Source organism: Pavona decussata, unplaced genomic scaffold (assembly GCF_977016875.1).
Source record: "Pavona decussata unplaced genomic scaffold, jaPavDecu1.1 SCAFFOLD_602, whole genome shotgun sequence".
In the NCBI taxonomy this organism is placed as follows: Eukaryota; Metazoa; Cnidaria; class Anthozoa; order Scleractinia; family Agariciidae; genus Pavona; species Pavona decussata.
The window spans coordinates 3,956,063-3,976,163 of NW_028145860.1; the positions used below are offsets into that span (position 1 = coordinate 3,956,063).

General features: G+C 37.7%; 2 protein-coding genes across 2 annotated transcripts; both read right to left on the minus strand.

Moving 5' to 3' along the window:
* Nucleotides 1-1,954: 1,954 nt before the first annotated feature.
* Nucleotides 1,955-7,126, minus strand: LOC146449477 (palmitoyltransferase ZDHHC23-like). Its single transcript, XM_085101430.1, has 4 exons — nucleotides 6,303-7,126; nucleotides 5,744-5,788; nucleotides 4,142-4,309; nucleotides 1,955-3,415 (listed from the first exon to the last, which is right to left on the minus strand). The coding sequence occupies exons 1-4, from the start codon at nucleotides 6,959-6,961 to the stop codon at nucleotides 3,169-3,171; spliced, it is 1,119 nt and encodes a 372-aa protein (XP_084957556.1). The 5' UTR covers nucleotides 6,962-7,126; the 3' UTR covers nucleotides 1,955-3,168.
* A 1,720-nt stretch (nucleotides 7,127-8,846) lies between these two features.
* LOC146449478 (glycogen synthase kinase-3 beta-like) lies at nucleotides 8,847-20,037 on the minus strand. Its single transcript, XM_085101816.1, has 9 exons — nucleotides 19,640-20,037; nucleotides 19,309-19,502; nucleotides 19,091-19,174; nucleotides 13,862-13,972; nucleotides 13,025-13,155; nucleotides 11,750-11,856; nucleotides 11,128-11,321; nucleotides 10,845-11,031; nucleotides 8,847-9,953 (listed from the first exon to the last, which is right to left on the minus strand). The coding sequence occupies exons 1-9, from the start codon at nucleotides 19,722-19,724 to the stop codon at nucleotides 9,796-9,798; spliced, it is 1,251 nt and encodes a 416-aa protein (XP_084957942.1). The 5' UTR covers nucleotides 19,725-20,037; the 3' UTR covers nucleotides 8,847-9,795.
* Between the last annotated feature and the right edge of the window lie 64 nt (nucleotides 20,038-20,101).

The following is a 20,101-nucleotide window of genomic DNA, read 5'->3' on the forward strand; positions in this document are numbered from 1 at the left end:
CCCTAAAAGACAGAAAATTCCCGATTTGGAGGAATCCAAACTTTATCTTTAGCTCAAATTTTGCGTTCAAGTGTACCAGGTTGTTCTGTTATGTCTGCTTACAAACTCTTACACAAATTTCATTTCATTTGTCAAATTTAAAAATAGGATATGAAATTGTAAACTGAGGGTGAGTTATGTCCAATGTTAGAACCAAGGAATTATCGCCAGCTCAACCGTTCAGCACGTTTAATTTACTTGATTCTGCAATGTTATCTGATTTTAGAATGAACACATATGATTGGTTGAAGACAAAGTGTTCAGATTTGAAATGTGGTCCGGATCTCCTAACCCCCCGCCCCCCAACCCACGATCCGTGATTGCTCCATTTTCGAAGACAGTCTTGATCCCACTGAAAGAGATCACCAGGAGATGTAGCCTGAAGTCGTCGATAATCTAAGCATTTCTACTTCAGGCCCGTAGCAGGGGGAGGGGCAGGGGGGGCTTGAGCCCCCCCAGAATTTTTGGAAGTTAAAAAACAATGTGCCAAAAAATGATAATTAAAGCAGATTAATGTGCATTGATCAGTCTTGAACTCTGATGCTGCAAGTGCCTTTTCACAACCTTCAATAATTTGTTTACTACCTACCAGTTTCTTTAGCTAACAGTTTGTTTTTATATTCAACGGCAACGAAGGCACTCCTACCTTGTGAATCGGAAATAAGAACCAAAATGGATCCAAATCAACCAATCTCAAACCGTGAAAGCTGCTGAAATAAACTACTTGTTTTTTAAGACATCCGCTCCTTGATAGCAATATAAATGCCCTTAGTTTATAACAATTTAGTATTCGCGCATTGTCGAAAGCCACACAAATATGACCTCTCAAGAGCAAAATTTTCCTGCAGTCGGATTCTCACTGCCCGACTCCAAATTTAAAAAGAGAAAGAAAAATTTGTCCTCGTTTGTTTACGTCCTCCTTCAAACGTGAAATTAGGAAATTTCACGTGGTAGTCCGCGTAAAAAAAAAGGCAAAGAAATGTACCAAAAAGTGTGACGCAGGTGCAAAGTTATTGATTGGCTACTAAATCTACTGCTTTTTTATGTTCTTGTTGCATCCTAAACTCCCTAATCTGTCTGTTTTTCGGGATGACGGGCCAGGGGGAGGGGGGGGGGGGGGAGGAGAGTAGTTTTGTTTAACCATTTTGCTCGGCCCCCATAGTTATTTTAGCCTTGCTACGGGCTTGTACTTGCTATTTTGTTGCGACACAAGTTGCATGAAATGCACGTTACCTAGTCAGTAAAAAATGCCCTGAAATCAACTTGTCTCGCAACGCTTTATTGGCGCAATCGTTGTGAGACCTTGTGAGAAGTAGAACTTGATTCTAATTCGCGCGCAAAACTGTAAAGTAAAAAGGTAAAGTCACACTCGATCCTAAGCACACGGCCGGCCACAAGTCACACAGTTTCTGGATGGGCTGCTCGTCCATCGGTGAGTTTACCCGTAACAGTATGTCGCCGGTAGCCATTTATACACCTGGCCCCAGTTGTTCGAAGGCCGGATAACTTTATCCGCTAGATAAGGCACTATTCTTCAGGGTCTAAAATATACTTCACGTTAAACGTTGTCCAACGTTTTCGTACACTCCCAAAATTAGCTGTGGTTAGAGTGTGCATATTCGCTTGTACACGAGGAAATACTGAAATATTTGCACAGATTGACACTGTCGGATAGTGGCTTATCCAGAGGACAAAGTTATCTGGCCTTTGAACAACTGGAGCCTGGGTGAAGAGAGACAATGTGGAGCAAAGTCTCTTGTGTAAGGAAACAATAGAGTAATGCAGAGACCAGTCTACCTTCGAAAACACTTGACTTCAACGAAGACATCCTACCGGCTCGTCACCAATAAACACTAACAGCTCGATCGTCGCGAGACCTAAGGACATTTACTTAAGAGGTTAGACGACTACAAAGTTTTAAAAACTTTCAAATTTATTTGCGAACTGCAATACAAAAAGAATTTCTCCCCTTGTTTCTTAAAATATACTTTACCCCAAAACAAACAAGAATCATACCGTCCAGTGAATTGAATTGCGCTAAAATAAAAGGAAACCATTTACAGTTTTAAGGGAAACTGTACTAAACAGTATCCTTTAACCCTTTGATCCCTAAGAGTGCCATACGTCGACATATGGCACATAATGCCATACCTCTGTCAGTATTTGACAGATTTCTATGAATTTTTGACACCAAGATGGTCTTGTGAAGATCTACTCATCAAAAGGATAAAAACTTAACCCCCTCCCATATGTGATATGGTTGACCACCCCTATAACTTTTCAACTTTTTCCCTAGAAGTTGTGGGTCTTAAGACATCTCTCAAATAAATGAAGATGTTGAGACCTGCAAAATAAGCTATAGTTTAGGGGTATACCTAATATACACAAGGATTGGGGCGTTTTTGAAGTTTTAAATTTTTGCGTTTTAAGGCCATTTATCTCAAAGCCATAACTTTGCTTATTCATAATTATATCAGTTATGAAATACACTCATGAGTAGCTTTAAAATGGTATATCATACATGGACATCGAGTTTGTAGTCTTGGATCTGGAGAAAATGTCGTTTTGCTTTAGGGGTTAAAGGGTACTGTTTTGGAAAGAACCAACTACGAGAACCAGAATTTTTTCTCGTGTGCTTTTCTGAAGTGATCGCCGGCTGACGGCTGATCAATGCTGTACAAATATAAGGCAAAAAGTTCATAAATAGCTGAGTACATGAGAAACCTCTCTGATACCCTGGGTTAACCAAAACTTCAATATGCTATCAATGGCAAAGACGAAATTCCAAAAAGTTTAGAATAACAATTCTTAAAATAAATAGCAGTAATTCGTGTACATTTGCATGTTTCTAACTGTTCTAGACTCTAATTGTGCAACTTGCCTCATGGAAAACACTTTTGAAAATATGTACATAAAAAATCTTTGTCTTTTGAAGTTGACTAAGTTTCTGCTATCAAGATGGAAATTCCAATCAGATTCTACATATCACCATGGCCACTACCAGGAGAGAAAAGCCATGAGTGACCTTGGAACATCTGAGTATCAGGCTAACAGATCTTAGGAAAAATCTCTAACTGTTTGATTGCAGAGATTTGACTGTATGTGCGAAAGTCTGTCAAAAATATTCATCTAAACTACCTCTTCAGCAATGGATCTAACATCTTGTAGAAAGAGAAAATCTATCCAGTTTATAATGATTCCCTTGTTATATCGATGTCTCTGAAATACTTCCCAAAATGGCTTGTTCCTGGACGATCTTCTCCACTCATCACCAGTCAAGTTAAAACTGATGAACAGCAACTGTTGTAACAAAAGTGAGCTCATTCCAAGAATGAATATAATCGTGTACCATGAGGCTACAAACACAACAGAAGATCTGAAAGAAAAAATAGAAGAAAAATAGACAGTATTCTCAACTTTGTAAATTGTCACCAGCAAGAGCAAAGATATGTAAAAAACACACTCAGGGCACAGGAGACCCACACAACCAGTCAACTTCAGTGTCTATGAGATAAAATAATTATGAAGTAATACAAGCCCCCAAAAGGTGGGGGGAGGGGGGATGGGGGATACTTAATTCAGTTTCATACAGGGAGGCTTGTTTTAAGCGACTTTCTCAATAGAAGAACACACCCAAGTGAACTATCCTGCCGAGGTGCATTAACATCTTGCCCAACTATTCAAAATCTTAATGAAAGCCCTGATTTTACTATATATAGTCTCCCCGCCCCAAATGGCTAATATTATTATTGCCCCTGGATATTTAGCCTCCCTAGCAGACGCTCTTTTGGCTTGTCACACAATCTTTCCTCCCCAATGAACGTCGTCTTGTTGGGGAGGAAAGATTGTGTGATGAGGCAAAAGAGCGTCTGAGAGGGAAGCTACTGGATATTTGGATGCCGGCTCATTGCAAGCTTAACATGAGCAGATTGTAAGGTTCATGAAGTGGTTTACCAATATTCCTTTCATACTCTTAGATGGAGAAAGCCAATGCATGGCAAAATTTTCTTCTTACTACCTTTACTTATACTGTCATGAAACATGCCATAAGATGTTTCACTTGAGTGTATGTCTTGACACATTTAACACAATATTAGCTTACCTAGAATCTGAATAGACATTTGAACAATCCACATGGAGAATATTGTTTTCCCATGACACACAAACAGCAGAAAAAGAAAGGTAGACTCCCCACAGTCCGGTGACTATAAACACAATGATGGCACCAAGGAATGAGCGATGATTGTGTTGGCCAATGCAGCAATTTGTCCTACAATAGAAAATGGACTGAAATTAATGACCTGTAACAAAATATTGTTTTAAGCCCTTTTCCATCTCCACAGCCTGGTTGTTTGAAAGCTGATTAACACTAACTGGCTCATTAGAAACGTTTTCAAAAGCAAATTTTAAGTTAATGGTAAAGGATAGTCAAAGTCAAAACTGAGGAACAAAAGTCTTTTGGAAGAATCTTTATATACCTATTCGGCTAACCCAATGTTGTACCCAATTCAGATCCCCCGGGGTTAAGATTCTTTGTTTATTGCATTTGCATTATAATGCAGCATTGACATTTAAATGATATGGAAATACTTAGAACAAAACATTTTATGCCCAAAGGATTTGAATTGGGTATAACATTGCATTGGCCGAATAGGTCTATTAACTAGTAATTAAACTCAAATCAAAGTTCATGTCAAGTTAAGCCAGGATTAGCTTCTTAAGGCTTTGAACAACTCGACCCAGAGGTAAAAAACCTAAAACTTCAAACTTACAGGTAAGTGTCAGGAACAAGTCTAAAGCAGATCATGAGATCTTGGGAACCATTAAAATGTGGTAGATGTAGCCAGGCATGGCTAAAATGGTACCCTGCTAGCAGAGGTTTCTTTCTGGCAAGTCTTTTAGCATGTATGAAGTCATTTGGGTCTCTAGTATTCAGTGTTGTTGGCTTGTTTACTTTGGGGAAGTAAACACAGGGCTGCCAACTCTCCCGAATAACCCGGGGGACTCCAGATTTTGAACTGTATCGCCCGGTCTTCAGATTTATGGCTGTAATCTCCAGATTTTGAACCATATCTCCCATTCTCCATATTTATGACTTTTATCACCCTTATATTGCCTATGTTTGCTATTTGTAGTGGGCTTTAATTTCCTAGACGAATATATAGGACATTTTTAACGTTGGTTCAGGTGTTGTTTTGTACACATGAAGATATTCCCCCCCACCCCCCACTGAAGCTGTAAATATTCTCCACATTTGAAGACGTGGGAGGTTGACAGCCCTGTAAACAAGCCGACTACACGAAATGCAAGAAGCCCAAATGACTTCAGATATGCTAAAAGACTAGCCAGAAGAAACCTCTGCTAGCAGAGTACTAAAATGGAAAAAACCTTGGGTTGCTTTGATCATCTACTGCAGCTTCAGGAAAACTGGAATCTTTGGCATTCTCAGATGGAGGTATTGGTAAGTTGGTATATTAATTTATATTGTCATGTGAGGAAACTACATGTACTCCAGTTTCAATGAAAGGGGACCACAGTAATGTAACCAAACTGTCCCAAAGTTTTACTCATTATTTCAATAAATATTTGTAATTGAGTACCATATTTCTCCAAATAAACATACAGGGCATTGGCCTGGTGATTTTAAGAATGCTTTACTGTGTAGTGGATGGAAATCGCAAAGCAAACATTTCTTCTTACTTACCAGACACAATGATGGTCTGACCTTGGAACACAATAACCACAGATCCTATGAACAAAAGAGAGTTGGGTAATTCTATGTGAGGTATAACTTTTCTACTACGAGCCAAAAGTCATAAAACATACTTTTAGAAGAAGAAAAAATGCATTCCAAAAACACTTGGTTTCAAGTGACAAAATGGGTTAATTTTGCTGACACTGAATATGACACTGAATATAGACTCTTTTTACAGTAATTATCAGAAGAAAATTTAGGGATTCAAGCTGGTATTTGCTTAAAAGAGATTCTGCTGGAATAGGCCATTTTCGAGTTGCTTTAAATCTCATTATGGAAGCGAGGCTAAGTGCAAAGTTTTTATTGTGAAAATTAGTTTTAATTCATATGCAAACAAAACTAATTTTTATATGAAAAGCTTTGCACTTAGCTTCATTTTCATTATGAGGTTCACAGCAACTCGGAAATGGCCTATTCCCCAGACCCAGAGAATTTTCCTTTTTCTCAAATCAAAGTGAGAAAAATCTACAAATGTCATTTTAGACAGGTCAAACACAAAGCACCCTACCTACAGTGTTTTGATCTAATAAACGGCCCTTCAGTACACAAACAACAGGTCAACTCCTTGAAGTCCTTTGCATCGCAGTTTGTGTGACCATTTTGCGATGATTTATAAACCAGAGCGTGCGCATCAAGGAGACGTTTAGAAAAAACAACGCGCAAGTACAGTAGTAACACAACACCAAAACCAGAAGAAACGATTGCGGAATTGATGTATGAATAGTAAGGAGCAACATGTACAATATAAAGAGCAAAGATACCAACCAGAGATGACAGAGCCCAGCTTACAAAGAACCAAGACCTTTTCCGTTGGCTCAGAATGTAGACGTAGTAAATGATAATAAACACGGGGACGTAGACGAGCGCTAGAACAGTATATACTAGACCATAAGATGCAAAGTAAAGAGAAATTGTCAAAAACAAAAGAGGAACAACTGCATCGAGCTCCAATTTGATAGCGCCATTAAACCAAGGAATGCGAATGCGATCTGAAATAACCATACAAATTTGGTTCAGTTTCTCCCTTGGAACTCTGTGTCCTTTAAGGCACTGGTCCACAGCGTTATCTAGTTCATCACACTCACAACAGAAGGCAAGGATATGAGTTCTTTGTTCTTTTAGGTTACGGAACTCACAACAGCACAATGGGGAAGGATCCGATGCCATTCTCACAACATACGATCAGTGTTGTCTCCTTAAAATTCCCTTTTCAACGCCACATTGTTAAAAATAGACGCAACGCTGAGAAGAAAACCGCAAAGGGCTAGGGGAAACAAGTAAACTTATTGGCCCTTCGCCATCCGCCATCTTTGTGAGTCCGCGATTTCTTGGGCAGAGGTGAAAAGCTGCTTCACTTATGGCAACAGTTTCTGTACACTCGAATCATACAATTAATCATCATCATCATCATCATCATTTAAGGGTCCACTGAGGGATAACAACTTGTTGCACATATTCAATATTAGGGTGGGTAGTTATGCCTTTGCCTGTGAAGTAGGAGTAACATATACAATATGCAAGTCAGCGAGGCATGCGAGGCTTGAACTACCCCCAATATAAATGCTAACCGTTAAGCTAACCAGGGAGCTATTTAAGCTAACCTGGGTGCTATTTAGGCTAACCGGAGTGCTTTTTAGGCTTACCAGAGTGTTTTTTAGGCTAACCTGAGTGCCTCGCACATCTGCCTCGCATGCCTCACTGGCTCGCAGATTGTGCATCGCCGTGAAGCAGTGTGGGGGTTTTGGTGGCCAAAAGTTGGATCAATGATTGAAAGGAGAAAGACAGATGACCATTGAGATGAGCACCGTCATCCCAACTTTCCCTTTGTCATAATGAGAACCCTACACAAGCACTTTTATGCAGGCTTCTACCTCATATGGATAGCCAATTAAACACAAGTATGGCCTTTAATTCCCATGAAAGTAAACTGCCATAATTAACAGCAATTTTGATTAGTACCATCTTATATATACAGTCGACTCCCGATAACTCGAACCCTCGCTTACTCGAACCTCCCGCTAACTCGAACCAATTTTCCTTTCAGGTCAGTTTCTATATAATTTTACCCTCAATAACTCGAACTGCCGATAACTCAAACCTTTTTTAATTTCCCTTGAAGGTTCGAGTTATTGGGAGTCGACTGTCGATTGTTTTGTGTCAAGTATTAGGGAACTGGTCATAATAAGTTTGTTCGAAGAGGACCCACCTTGTCTACGTGGAGGGTTATCAAAGACATTACCTATTTCATGAACATTACTGACAAAATTTCATTAGCTTTAAAATTTGAGTTAAGAGTGATATTCAGCAAGCAAGAGTCTGCATTGCTAGATAAACAAGAAACGTGAGGTTTGAATCTCATTGACATTTTTTACTGCTAGATGGAGGGGTGGCTTTGCAATAAAGACATGATCTTTTGAGGTTGTAAAAGGGGGATGGGGGGGGGGGGGGTGCAGGCAGAGACCACGATCTATTTTGTGGTTTGGTGAGTCCTGCTCGAATATAGAAGTTTTGACCACTTCCCTTTTGTTTTTGTCTTTTGGACAACTTCCCGGTGACCCCCATTCCAGATGGCTTATCAAAATACAACAGCTGTGGAAGGCAGGGTTGTCAAGTTTCATGTTTGCTTTCCAACTAACTCTACCACCTAGCAATCTCATTCCCCAGGTCTTTTCTATTTAGTGTCATTTTAATTGGCCAGTTGGAATGGCCTTCAAGTCAAAAATACATAAAAAAAAATTAGTTAGTTACAAAAATCTTTGCTAAGTGGTTATAAAAAAGGGGGAATAACTGTCAATGACAAAAATAACAGGGATAAGGGGGAACTTTTCTCACTAACACACTTTCCTCACTAAGCCTGTTCCCAGTTCAAGAACCTGGCAACATACTCCTCACCAATTTAAACACAACAATAGTTACATAGTTACATGGGGGGAGACACATTCCTCTCTTTGCAGCTAGCAGCTGAATTGTGGAGGAACCAGAGGGTGAAAATGGACGGGTTAAATATCATGTTCTAATCCCACATGATAATCATCTCAATAAAAATCAACTCTTCACAATCAATACTTCCATCCTTTATCTTGGCAGAATGCTGACAAGGAAGTGTACAAGAGTGGGTTATAAATTTTGCACATTAAAAGAGGAAAGAAATAAAATTGCTTAAATTTACAAGCCCATAAAATTTTATACAGACTGAAATGATTACATTGAAGCTTTTTCTACAGCCAGGCAGAGGGATGGCCTTCGGCACAAAGTTGAGACGAACATATTTTACATTATTTAAATATTAATTCTGGTACTGTCAGTATAAATACATTATCCAGTACCGCACTTCATGCTCTATAGGATTCGCTTAATTTTAATCCCCTGAAAATGATCTCGGTCACTAATTTGTGGTGTCTCTCAATTTTGGTACAAAAGTGTATCAACATCATTGAAATGCACCTCTCCTTTGCAGCGTACTTAAAATTTTTGTCTGCTTTGTTTTGAAACAATTCATATACATTGCAAAATAAAACCACCTTTTCTTTAGCCCTAAAAAACAGCAATTTTTTTTATGTTGAGCCAGAAAAGCCAGCCCCAGCTATGAAAAACACAGAAAAAAATGTAAGATATGGGTAGTTGAAATCCTTGTATAATAAATAGCCTGTCAACTATAGTTGGAAACTTTGTAGGGGATGTTTCTCCAGCTGGCTTTACCTGCAAACATAATGAAATACTGCACTTTGATCTAATATTGGCAAGTTGGTGAATTACTGTGATATAATTAGAAAAGATTTGTACATATTGGGTTTCAGAAAGTAAAACTTTAAAAGACTTAACAGAATGGCAAACCGGTGCACTCTCAAAATACACACTAAAACATCCGCATCCGTGACTTGATTTGTGACACTATTTACAAAACAATTTTGCACTTCTTTGTTTTTTTACAACAATTAACTCCAATGCTGGTTATATGAACAAAAGTTTTCATTAATTCTATTCTATTCGTCAGTTCCTGTTCAGGAGACTGGTGTTGAGACAGATGCCACGGCTCCGTCAACAACTGCAGGGCCTGGATTTGAAGGTGCTCCTGAGGTACTGGTGCTGGCTGCAGCAGAACTCCTCTGTGCGTGAGGAGGGATGAGTGTGGAGTTCAGGGATGGTTTTACTGATAGCTCTGCAAGGGAGAACAACAAAAGTAGATTGTTTCAATGATATTAAATCCTCTTGCTTATGCACATGTTCTGCCCTTCATGGGATGTTCTGAGAAACTTGCGATTTTAAGGACAGTGCCTCTTAATACAAAAGTATTTTTGCATGGTTTATGACTTAGACTACGTGGGAGAAGCAAATATTAGCAGAGGCTATAAGAATTTAAAAAGGAAATTGGTTGTTACCATGCATTTTCAGAAACATTTAATCAACAATCATTCTAAAAGAGCAAAAATACATAACAATGATGGTATTTTTCCAGATTAAAGCTTTATATTATCCTACAGAGTGATAAACCATGGAAAAATATCTTTGTATAAGGAGGCATCAAGCCAAAGAGCGAGAGTGAAAAAGTGTCTTGCTGTCACTGTTAGAAACCAGCATAAGCTGAATTGGACCTGCCTGTATAGACATCACTTATAAAATAAATAACAAATAATTAACATTCAAAAATTCAAAGAAATCCAGAGAAAAATGCCAGTTTCAAGGCTCTTTTTCTTTGTAAAACAAACCTATTTTTTTTCTTTCTAAACATTGCAAAAAATAATTAGAGGCAATGCCAAACTGATTGTGATGACGATACACAACACGAATTTCGTCTTGACAAAACTACAAAATAAAAAGAGCACAAAAAGTCCACAAAACGAAAATGATTTCTTAACTATAATGAAATTTTTTTCACCATGAGCTTATTAAGACAGCCTTTCGTTTGACACAAATGAAGAACTTGGGAACATACCCTACTCCCATCAAGCTGTAACTTTGCAGCACTTTGAGCCACAGGCATGTTCTGTTACATGTTAAGTAAATGTAGGGTTTAAATCAGCCTTAATTTGATAGTGAAAGGACTTCGTACCTTGAGGTGTGAAATTAAAAAGTGGGGGTAGTTCACGGCCATTAGGAAGTTTTGTATTGGGATCCCGCAGTTCATCAAAGAAGCAGTGAGCACAGGACTCGACAGGTATGAGTCTTGTTGATGGTGTATACTCCAGTAACCTACTACACAAGTTTATTGCTTCTGGTGGAGTCTTGGGTCTGAAGACCTGCAAAATAGGACAATGTCCCTCTGTCAGCATACACATGTACAAAAAAACCCCACAAAAATAGCTCTGTATAAGTAGGCACCGTCCTTAATTTACCTTGCTCCACGGATGAGGCTTAATCTGTGGGAACTTAAATTCTGTGTAGTGTGGATTCATTTCCTTTATCTGCTCCCTAGTTGGAGTTCCTAACACTTTAATTATTTCAACAAGCTGATCTACGCCACTGGCCCCAGGGAAGATGGGCTGCCCAAGGAGAAGCTCTGCCAATACGCAACCAGCAGACCAGACATCTAAAAAGATAAAAATTTAGTTTAGGAAAAGAAAATGATACTTCAAGTGTAAGAATGATAAAACTAAGAACTTAATCTGAGACTAGAAGACTGAACCTCCCCCTCACCGAAAAAAGTTCCAGCTCTGTAACAGATATATAGCAAGGCTTGCCAGAAGTCTTAGTCGCATGTTGCTTTGTGATTGAAATATATCTTCAACAGACAAGATCACCTTAACATAACAAAAAGGTTTCTCCCACTGGGCTTCTAGTGACTCTATATTGGAACATTCAAATAAAAGTGAGAAAGGCCTTTTGTGTCCTTCACACATTCTGATACACTACTGGTAATTAAGAGCTTGAATATCAAGAAGTTTAAGACAGCAGGAATGTAGGATGCCTTGTAGACAGTTGGCAAAATGAGGAACTGTTGCCAGGTGCATCACTAACCAATATCAGGAGTATAGTCTGTGGCTCCAAATATGAGCTCTGGTGCACGGTAATATCTTGAGCAGATGTATGAAACGTTGGGCTCTCCTTTAACCAACACCTTTGCACTGAAACAAAGAAACAATAACAAATCTCAACCAAAATCTGCAGTTGATTGTCAGGGGATGCACTGATTTCCCAAACAAAAAGGCAGTCAATGATAATTTTGGACATTGACTAACCACATTTCTGAAATGGATAAGGAGTTTAGCTTCTAAAGAAACTTTGGCACTGTGTTAGTGGGGGGTGGAAACAACTGTTTGGTTTATCAACAGAGTTGATAAAGTAATTTGGCCACTGAAAAGAGATTCAAGTGTTGATGTTTCAAGCATTAGGCCTTCATCAGAGAGATTATGATGAAGAGCCAATGATCGTAACGTCAGCACTCAAATCTCTTTATGGTGGCTAAATAACCTTTCAGTTATCAACTCTGTTGATAAAACAAAACATACATTTCCGAAATGTTTGATTACATTTTACAATGCGTTCAGACATCGTGTCCGTGCAGAAAAATGACTGCATAATCTTGTTTCACAGGTCTCACTTCCTAGTATGGAAGCATCCAAAACAGTATACTACAATAACTATTATTGACCTTTTGTTTTTAAGGAAAACATTCTCAAATTGACTAAACTGAAATAAAACCTGAGGAATTTTACATCACCCCCCAATGCATTTCAAAACCCCTTTAATGCATCATGTATACTAATGGATTGTGTCAACTATAAATCCAAGATGGCAGATGTCCAGACAATCTTGCAATATGTTTACTCAAGTTCATTCAAGTTTATTAAAAAATTTATCAAAAAAGAAGAGACTGACCCGCAGGTAGCAAGAGCTAATCTAGGCAGGCCAGACTTAAAACTGTTTAAGGATAAAATTAATATTATTATAGTTATTACAATCACGAGTAAAATTAACAAAAAAACTAAAATTAACGAGTTACAACTAATGTATATGTCTGATCAAACTAAAGATTTGGAAGGGCACATATCCTGTTACAAGAAGAATTATTTCCAGCACTGTAATCCCCTCCAGGAGCTCAAAGTCAGCTTAAGAAGTCTATATTATTTGCCAAGAGTATTTTGACAATAAACTTCATGAAACGCCTGGCATCAGCAGATCACAAACTACACTATGGGGGTTTTCCTTTTGCTCAAGTATGCAACAAAACCATGTAAAGAAGTAACTTGTGACATTCACACACTTATTATGCTAGTGCAGCAACGCTCTTACCTGCCAAAATCACAAAGTTTTAACACAGCTGTTTCCGGATCAAGCAGTAAATTCTGTGGTTTGATATCACGGTGGCATATACCAACGGAGTGGATGTATGCCAGAGAACGAAACATCTGGTACATGTAGAGCTGGGCGCAAAAAGAAAATATGTAAGCATGCCAGCAGCTTACTAATAACCTCACAAGTTCTTTTAAATACCTTTAAAATCAGTTGTTTTCATGCACAGCCGATTTCACTCCTTGGTTTAACAAATAATGATGTGACATTAATTCTGTTGACTGCAAGATGATGACGACAATGAAATCAGACGATCATACAGTCTCAAACTTGCAATAACTGAATTTTACTCATAGTTTCCTCAAGTAAAACTTTCCTTGAGTAATAATTATTAACAAAGGGCAACATAACTTAAAGTTGACATCTGAAGATAATTTTCAAGTTGAAATTTCTTCAAGTTCAATATTATTGATTTTGTGAATATCAAAAACTGTGAGAACACGTTCGTTTTGAATATTGGAGTGAAATCAGCGATGCCTGAAACAAGCCAATTCTGAAGCCATTTCAATGGATGCAAGGAGTTAATAGCATTTATTCACAAGTCATAGATCACATCTTGTTTTAGTCCTAATTTCATAACCAGGACAAGAACTCATTCCAAGATTTCCATTCTTTAGGTCAAAAAGAATTACATAATTTTGTTTGAGTTTGAGATTTAGCTTGCTAGTTTGTGCTGTGTGAGAAAACATTCAAAGTTGATAAGAAAACAATCAATATGTACAAAGACGTAAGCAGAGTTGCCAATAAAATAACAAACTGTCCTTTTAAAAGCCTCACCTTAATATACAAAATAGGAATAGTCTGCTTTGCTTTACTGTAATGTCTTGCTACTCTATAAACAGTCTCCGGAACAAAGTCAAGTACCAAATTTAAATAGATTTCTTCTTTCTGAAAGGAAAACCAAAGAAGAGAAAAGATGTTACATACACAAAGTGTGCAAAGACTAAGTTCATGAGCCAGTGACAAATTGCAATTAATAAGAGTGATCGAGGTTTGGATAACATTTTTTGATAAGGATGCCGAGAGACTTTTGTGTTGGGGTTGTTCACTGGGAATTAGGCGTGAAATACAACACTGATTGTAGTGACAAATGGTACAAACACGTCCTGGAAAAGGTAAATGAAAACTACATGTCTGCAAGCAACAGGCAAGATCAGCTGGGTATAGATGGCAAACAATAAAATTTATCTTTAGCTGATAAGGACAGCACTGGTGTACCACAACTTAAAAGAAACAAACAAAAAATCCTTGAGGAATACATGTACCGGTAAATACTTGTTAGTTATCTTTATGACGACAAAAGCAACTAATGTGTTTGCTACAAAAAATCCCTGTATTATAAGTAGATGACTTTTTTTTAATCAGAAGGTAGTAAGGGGGGCGAAGCTGAGTTTTCAGTGTTGTCATTTGTCTCATCTTTGGCAATGGTACAGTTTTTTTTTTCATCCTTTTTATCACAACTGTTAATGGTACTTCACCACAAAATTGGCAAAATCATTGCTTGCATTTATTATCTACCTTCTGCTATGAAAATCAAAAGGCCCTCAGTCACTTTGCAGCTTAGAAAATACGTAGACACATTTTGTAAAGTAAAACTGACACAATTGACCAATTTTATACCTTATGTCAAAACCACAGTCAGTGCAATATAATTCTTACTGTTGACATTGCAGCCAAAAATCATGAAGCATCACCATTCAAATGATAGCCACTGAGGAGAATGTTCCAGTGAATTTCATACTGTACAGGGTGGTTCTAACTTTTTAGTCTATGGATGAAACCATTCAAATGAAAACTACTGAGTAATACTTTCCTCTAGTGCTGTTTATTGTATTTTTCAAGATGGTTCTAACTTGAGTTTCTAGATGAAATCCTACACTGTCACAATTTTACATTTGCTGTTGTGCCATTTGTTTTTCAACATTCTAGGAAACATTCTTTTTTTTTAGTTTTAAAGGAAGCAATCTTGGGAAAGGATTTGTTCCTTTTTTGCTCCACTGACCCTTTACACTTTCTTGTTACTAAGGTATCATAACATCACATCATTACTCCATTTTTCCCAACCTTCTCACTTTAAATATCAAGATTTTGCACTTCAAAAGCCAAGAATTAAATCTGAAGGAAAATGACCATCTAAATGAAAGCTGTTTAATAGTTCCATCCTGTGGTACTGCTGGTTATTTACATGATCAGTTTGCAGTTCCAACTATGCCAGTATTTCTAATGACTTCCAAAAATGAGATGTTAGCCACTTAATATTTACACTGAGCCATTATTAACAAACCATTAGGACTTCAGAAACACTGTTAGCATGACTTGAAAGTCATGCAAATGCAAGCGCCTAAAAGGCTAATAAATTTTTTATTACATGCCCTATATAAAGCTCCCTCCAAATTTGTTTAAAAGCTATTGACAGCACTTATAGTGTTGTTGTAGCCTCTTTGAAAATTTGGCTCTCTTTCTAATGCTTTTTGGCTCAGTGTCAACAATTACCATACACTGACACTGAGAAGAACAGTTCTATTAATTTCTTTTTGCAATTGTTATTTTCAAATAGTTAGTTTCTAAATGCCTATATTTTTTCCCTACTAAAACTTTGTTAGAACTTTGTTGGCCATTCACAGAGGAGGACATTCAGAGAACTTATGTAGATCATGATGTGGAAACAAGAGAGAAAAACTACATGAAATAAAACCTGGCAAATAAAATGCTCTGTTACACCATACAATGTTATGCTGAATGCTATGTGTTTCTTCTCTTAAGGAGGGTGCCTACTATTGTTACTGTGCATGCGGTCTGCGCATCTCGAGATACTCGGGTTTCTTATGGGTGGTGCCTCCTAATACAGGGATATTTTTGCACGCTTTTAAACTATGTGGAGAAAGCAGAACTTAGCAAGTGATTTTGGTATCCAGAGAGAAAATTGGGGGTAACCATGCATTTTTCAGAGATAATAAGGCTTCAATTTGGAAAAAAGCACCATACATTGCTTTGAATTTTGCTACTTTTTAGAATAATTGTTGCTTAGTTATCTCTTAAAACTGCATGGTTACCCCCAATTTTCTTTTTCGATTTCAACAGTTGCTACTAAGATCTGCTTTTCCGGCTTAGTGATAATCCGCGCAAAATACTTCTCTATTAATTTGTGCTTTTAACAGTTTTCTGAAGCACATGTCAGAACTATGCAGTCATACTGGTCAGATTGCAAATGGAATGCACCAATTTGAATGCCTGGCCAGATATTAGTCTTTCAAATCCAACCAAAATGGTGCATATAATTTTCAGGCTTTATAAGTATATGTAGAACCAGACCTTGAAAGTAGCACAGTCTAGAAACAAACTGACCAATTTGGAAAGCACCCTAAAACAAGTGTACAAGCCCTTCATTAGTATCAACAACTGGCTCATACGACTGGCAACTACAGTATATACATGTACAGTGTACATGACAAGCAACAAGGTGTCCGAAAATGTTGACAAGACAGCAGCAATGGGTGACTTAGTTAATGACTACCAACTTTCCTAGCACAGCCTATCTTCTTCCAAGCCTTAATAATATTCCAAGTTAGTTTAATAAGCTCTAACATTGACCCATTGATCACGGTGCTGGCCATAACTGGCCATGATTTTGTGCACTTTTGCATTCAGTTCTGCCTCCTCTCTTTTTTGGGGAATCCAACTCACGTAAAAAATCATGTTTGATTGAATTGACCCATTCTTTGTATTCCCAACAGTGTAACCCAGTAGCTATGTAATCTTACATAAACAAAAATACATCCTCTTGAGTGGATCAAATTCACCCATGTGATTGATGTGTGGATCAAATTTCAGTAAAAGTTTTGAAATATTTACTTTCAAGTTTGTTTTTTGGGAAATTCTAAATTCGCAACTATTGTATTTTTATTCAATAATTAGAAATTCTAACTATTTTAGGCCAAAAGAGTGTTGCGGTTTTTTTCTTTTCTTTTTGTTCATCCTGTAAGTTGTATTTTTACAGCACATAGGGTTGTTTATAATTGACCAATTTGGTGAATTTCTGGGAAACAGTTGGTGATCAATGGATTTAAACAACACAGCATCTTTCTGTGTGGTAACGAGAAACTATAATAAGTTTAGAAAGAGGACACAACAAACATTGCTAAATGCTGAGATTTTAAGCAATATGAATGTCTTGTAATAAATAAATAATTATTTATTTAGTGGCAAGATAGGTTAAGACAATTTATTTTGCCCTCGATTTGCAATAAAAATTGAAAAGCTGAAGTTTACAATTCACAGCAAAGTTAACTAAATGAAAGAATTTATGCTACAAAAGTATAAAAATGTTAGCATTTACAGTACAAAAACTGAATATAAAAGTAAAATCCAGGAAGAGCATGCCAGAATCTCTGACTGAGTACACAAGGAAGCCGTCTTGATGGCAGTTTGTGCAACATTTTATAGAGGGAAAAGCCTGAGAGCAGATGAGCAAAGTTGTGTAATACGGCAGGATATGTTTTTACTCATGAGTTATCTATTCTTGATTTCCTGTAATGAAAATACCCGGCTGTGTTGCAAAACTTTGCATCAAATAACCCTTCTATATTTGCACTAGTTTTGGCACATGTTCGCACTCTGAAATGTTTTCTCTCATAACAAAGGAAGCTTACACATGAACCCAAGCTGAGCATTGAGATTTGTATTTAAGTTTTTCCATCCGACCCCAAATTCTACAGTTTGTTGTGAAAGGTAGATGGAATCACTTTTGTCAATAATAGCGACGTGGATTGAACTTCGAGAACAAATATGGTCTTATGATATGGTGGAACCCCGCAGTATCGACACCTGCTTAATATACACACCTTGTTATTAGGGGCAACTTTCTTGCTCTAGACCCATACAATTTCCATAAAAATACCGTGGTTGATGCATACAATTGCAACATGTTAATATGGTTACTTTTACTAGTTTCACCAGTGTCCAGATAGAAGCGATGCCATCACCAATTGTTTAATTCAGACTCACAATATTAAACTACCACTTTGGTTTTGGATGACAAATTAATTCCTCTTCAAACATCAAGTTATTGCAGTTAGCTATATTAGCATCAATAGGTATTCGTATGGACATGATCGAACACAACATAACATAAAAGATTGACACAACAAGAATTTGGATCTGGAAGAAGAAACATGGTGTCCAAATTATTAAGCAACTTCTTGTAAACTGGGATAATGTGTTTTCCGTTTTGCTTCATTTTTTTCGCAAAACTCTACCACAAACAGCTGGCTTAAAATCAAATTTAAAAGATAAATTCAAACGAGCCGGTGATGACGAGGGCTTTTTTAAACTAAAGTTAATATGCAATCAATGAGTTGTTGTAAAGGAAATATAATACTGCAAAATCATATACTATAAACCGGCTACCGGTAGCCTGTCAAGCAGCATTGTGCCTTAAATTCAAACCCTGCCAAGATCACGCTCAACAGCAAAAAATAAAAAAATTCTACAAAACAACAACTCAATTCTCTAAAAAAACACTCTAATGTAAACAGTTTTGTTCGTAAAAATGTAAGTCGAAAAAAAATTTCAGGAAGGATTTGAGCCCAAAAGATAAAAATTTGAACAAGAACTCGTGTTTTTGTGGTGATGATGAAAGACGTGTTGCCTAAAATACCAAAATTTGTTTTCACCTTGCGGGAGTGTACATTTAAAAAAAAAATACATTTCAAGCGACGCTTTGTTCGATCTTGTCTTCGTGTCTTCAATATAACAATGTGGGACGCTGGCTTTCTAAACTAATGTGAATAGAATGTTAGCTATAGTGAATTACAGCAATCAGTGTTCGTCCACCCACGTAGGCCTTTCAAAAGCAGGAATCGTTATAAAGCACGGCAAACAACACGATATAACAGGCCTTGCGCGGGTTACATTTCACTGACGCAAAACACCGCAATACTTCAACCATGGATATGTCGCCTGAATAAAATTCATTACGTACTTCAATATCAGGAAAAATATACTAACCTTCTCGCCGCTGGAGTAAAAGAACCATCGTAACCTGACGATATTGCAGTGGTCTAATTTTCTCATGATCTGCAGCTCACGATTCTGAAAGAGAAAAGTTGATGTCAATTAACCGATGAATTTCGGCATTTTACGTCGACGAACGCTCAGGAAATTTAATTTATAGTAGCAAGAATATCCTGTGGTTAAACTGGAAGCAAACGAAACTATATATTTACCTTAAATCGTTTGTCTTGCAACACTTTCTTTATAGCCACAAGCTCTGTGGAATCACACATTCGCGCTTGATACACAACTCCGAAAGAGCCATTCCCAATAACTTTCGTGTCAGTATAACTGATCTCTTGCGTCCGGTCAGGTAAAGAACCTGTAGTTGCTACGACTGTTGTGACTTTACTTCCATCTTTATCGCCTACAACACAGACAGTACAATCATATTTGCCTCAAATCATACCATTACAAATATTTCCACGTCAAGAATCTGGCGGTTTTCTAGCCCAACACATCGAATATTAGCTAGGTTATGAAATGGGTAAGGTCTATACTCACGGCTTATTTTTACTCCTCCAAAGTTCGGCGGATGCGACTTATTTGTCTCAGCAAACGACGTTGTTCTAGGTCTATGTCCGCTCATGATTTAAAAAACTCCGATGTAGATGAACCCGAAGGATCACCGGACCATTACATGTCCATCGTCAGCTTATATTCAACATGGAGAGTTGCTTTCCAAGCACCTTACGCCGAAAAGTGATTTGCCTGAATGGTCCTGAAACTGCAACCTCCTGCGGTCATTTACGGCCAAATTAAATACTGTTTGCTTCAGGAGATCCTATAGAGGATGCCAGGCTGCCGATCAAATCGTTCCAAGTGCGACAACAGTCGTTTTAAGCAACGGATAAAACAGCTAAAGGCAAAGTGACACTCAAAAAATCACAATGGCGCTTGCTACTGCAGGCATGTGCTGTTAGGGGGCCCCCAACGAGGTTTGTTCAATTTGTTAGCCAATGGCAA

Coding starts and splice junctions, on each gene's coding strand:
- LOC146449477 (XM_085101430.1), bottom strand. CDS start 6,961: ATGGCATCGGATCCTTCCCCATTGTGCTGTTGTGAGTTCCGTAACCTA. Junction 4,310..5,743: donor TCAGACCATCATTGTGTCTG/GTAAGTAAGAAG, acceptor TTTCTATTGTAG/GACAAATTGCTGCATTGGCC. Junction 3,416..4,141: donor AATGTCTATTCAGATTCTAG/GTAAGCTAATAT, acceptor TTTTTCTTTCAG/ATCTTCTGTTGTGTTTGTAG.
- LOC146449478 (XM_085101816.1), bottom strand. CDS start 19,724: ATGAGCGGACATAGACCTAGAACAACGTCGTTTGCTGAGACAAATAAG. Junction 19,175..19,308: donor TGCAAGACAAACGATTTAAG/GTAAATATATAG, acceptor TTTCTCTTTCAG/AATCGTGAGCTGCAGATCAT. Junction 13,973..19,090: donor TTTACTCCAGCGGCGAGAAG/GTTAGTATATTT, acceptor TTTTCCTTTCAG/AAAGAAGAAATCTATTTAAA.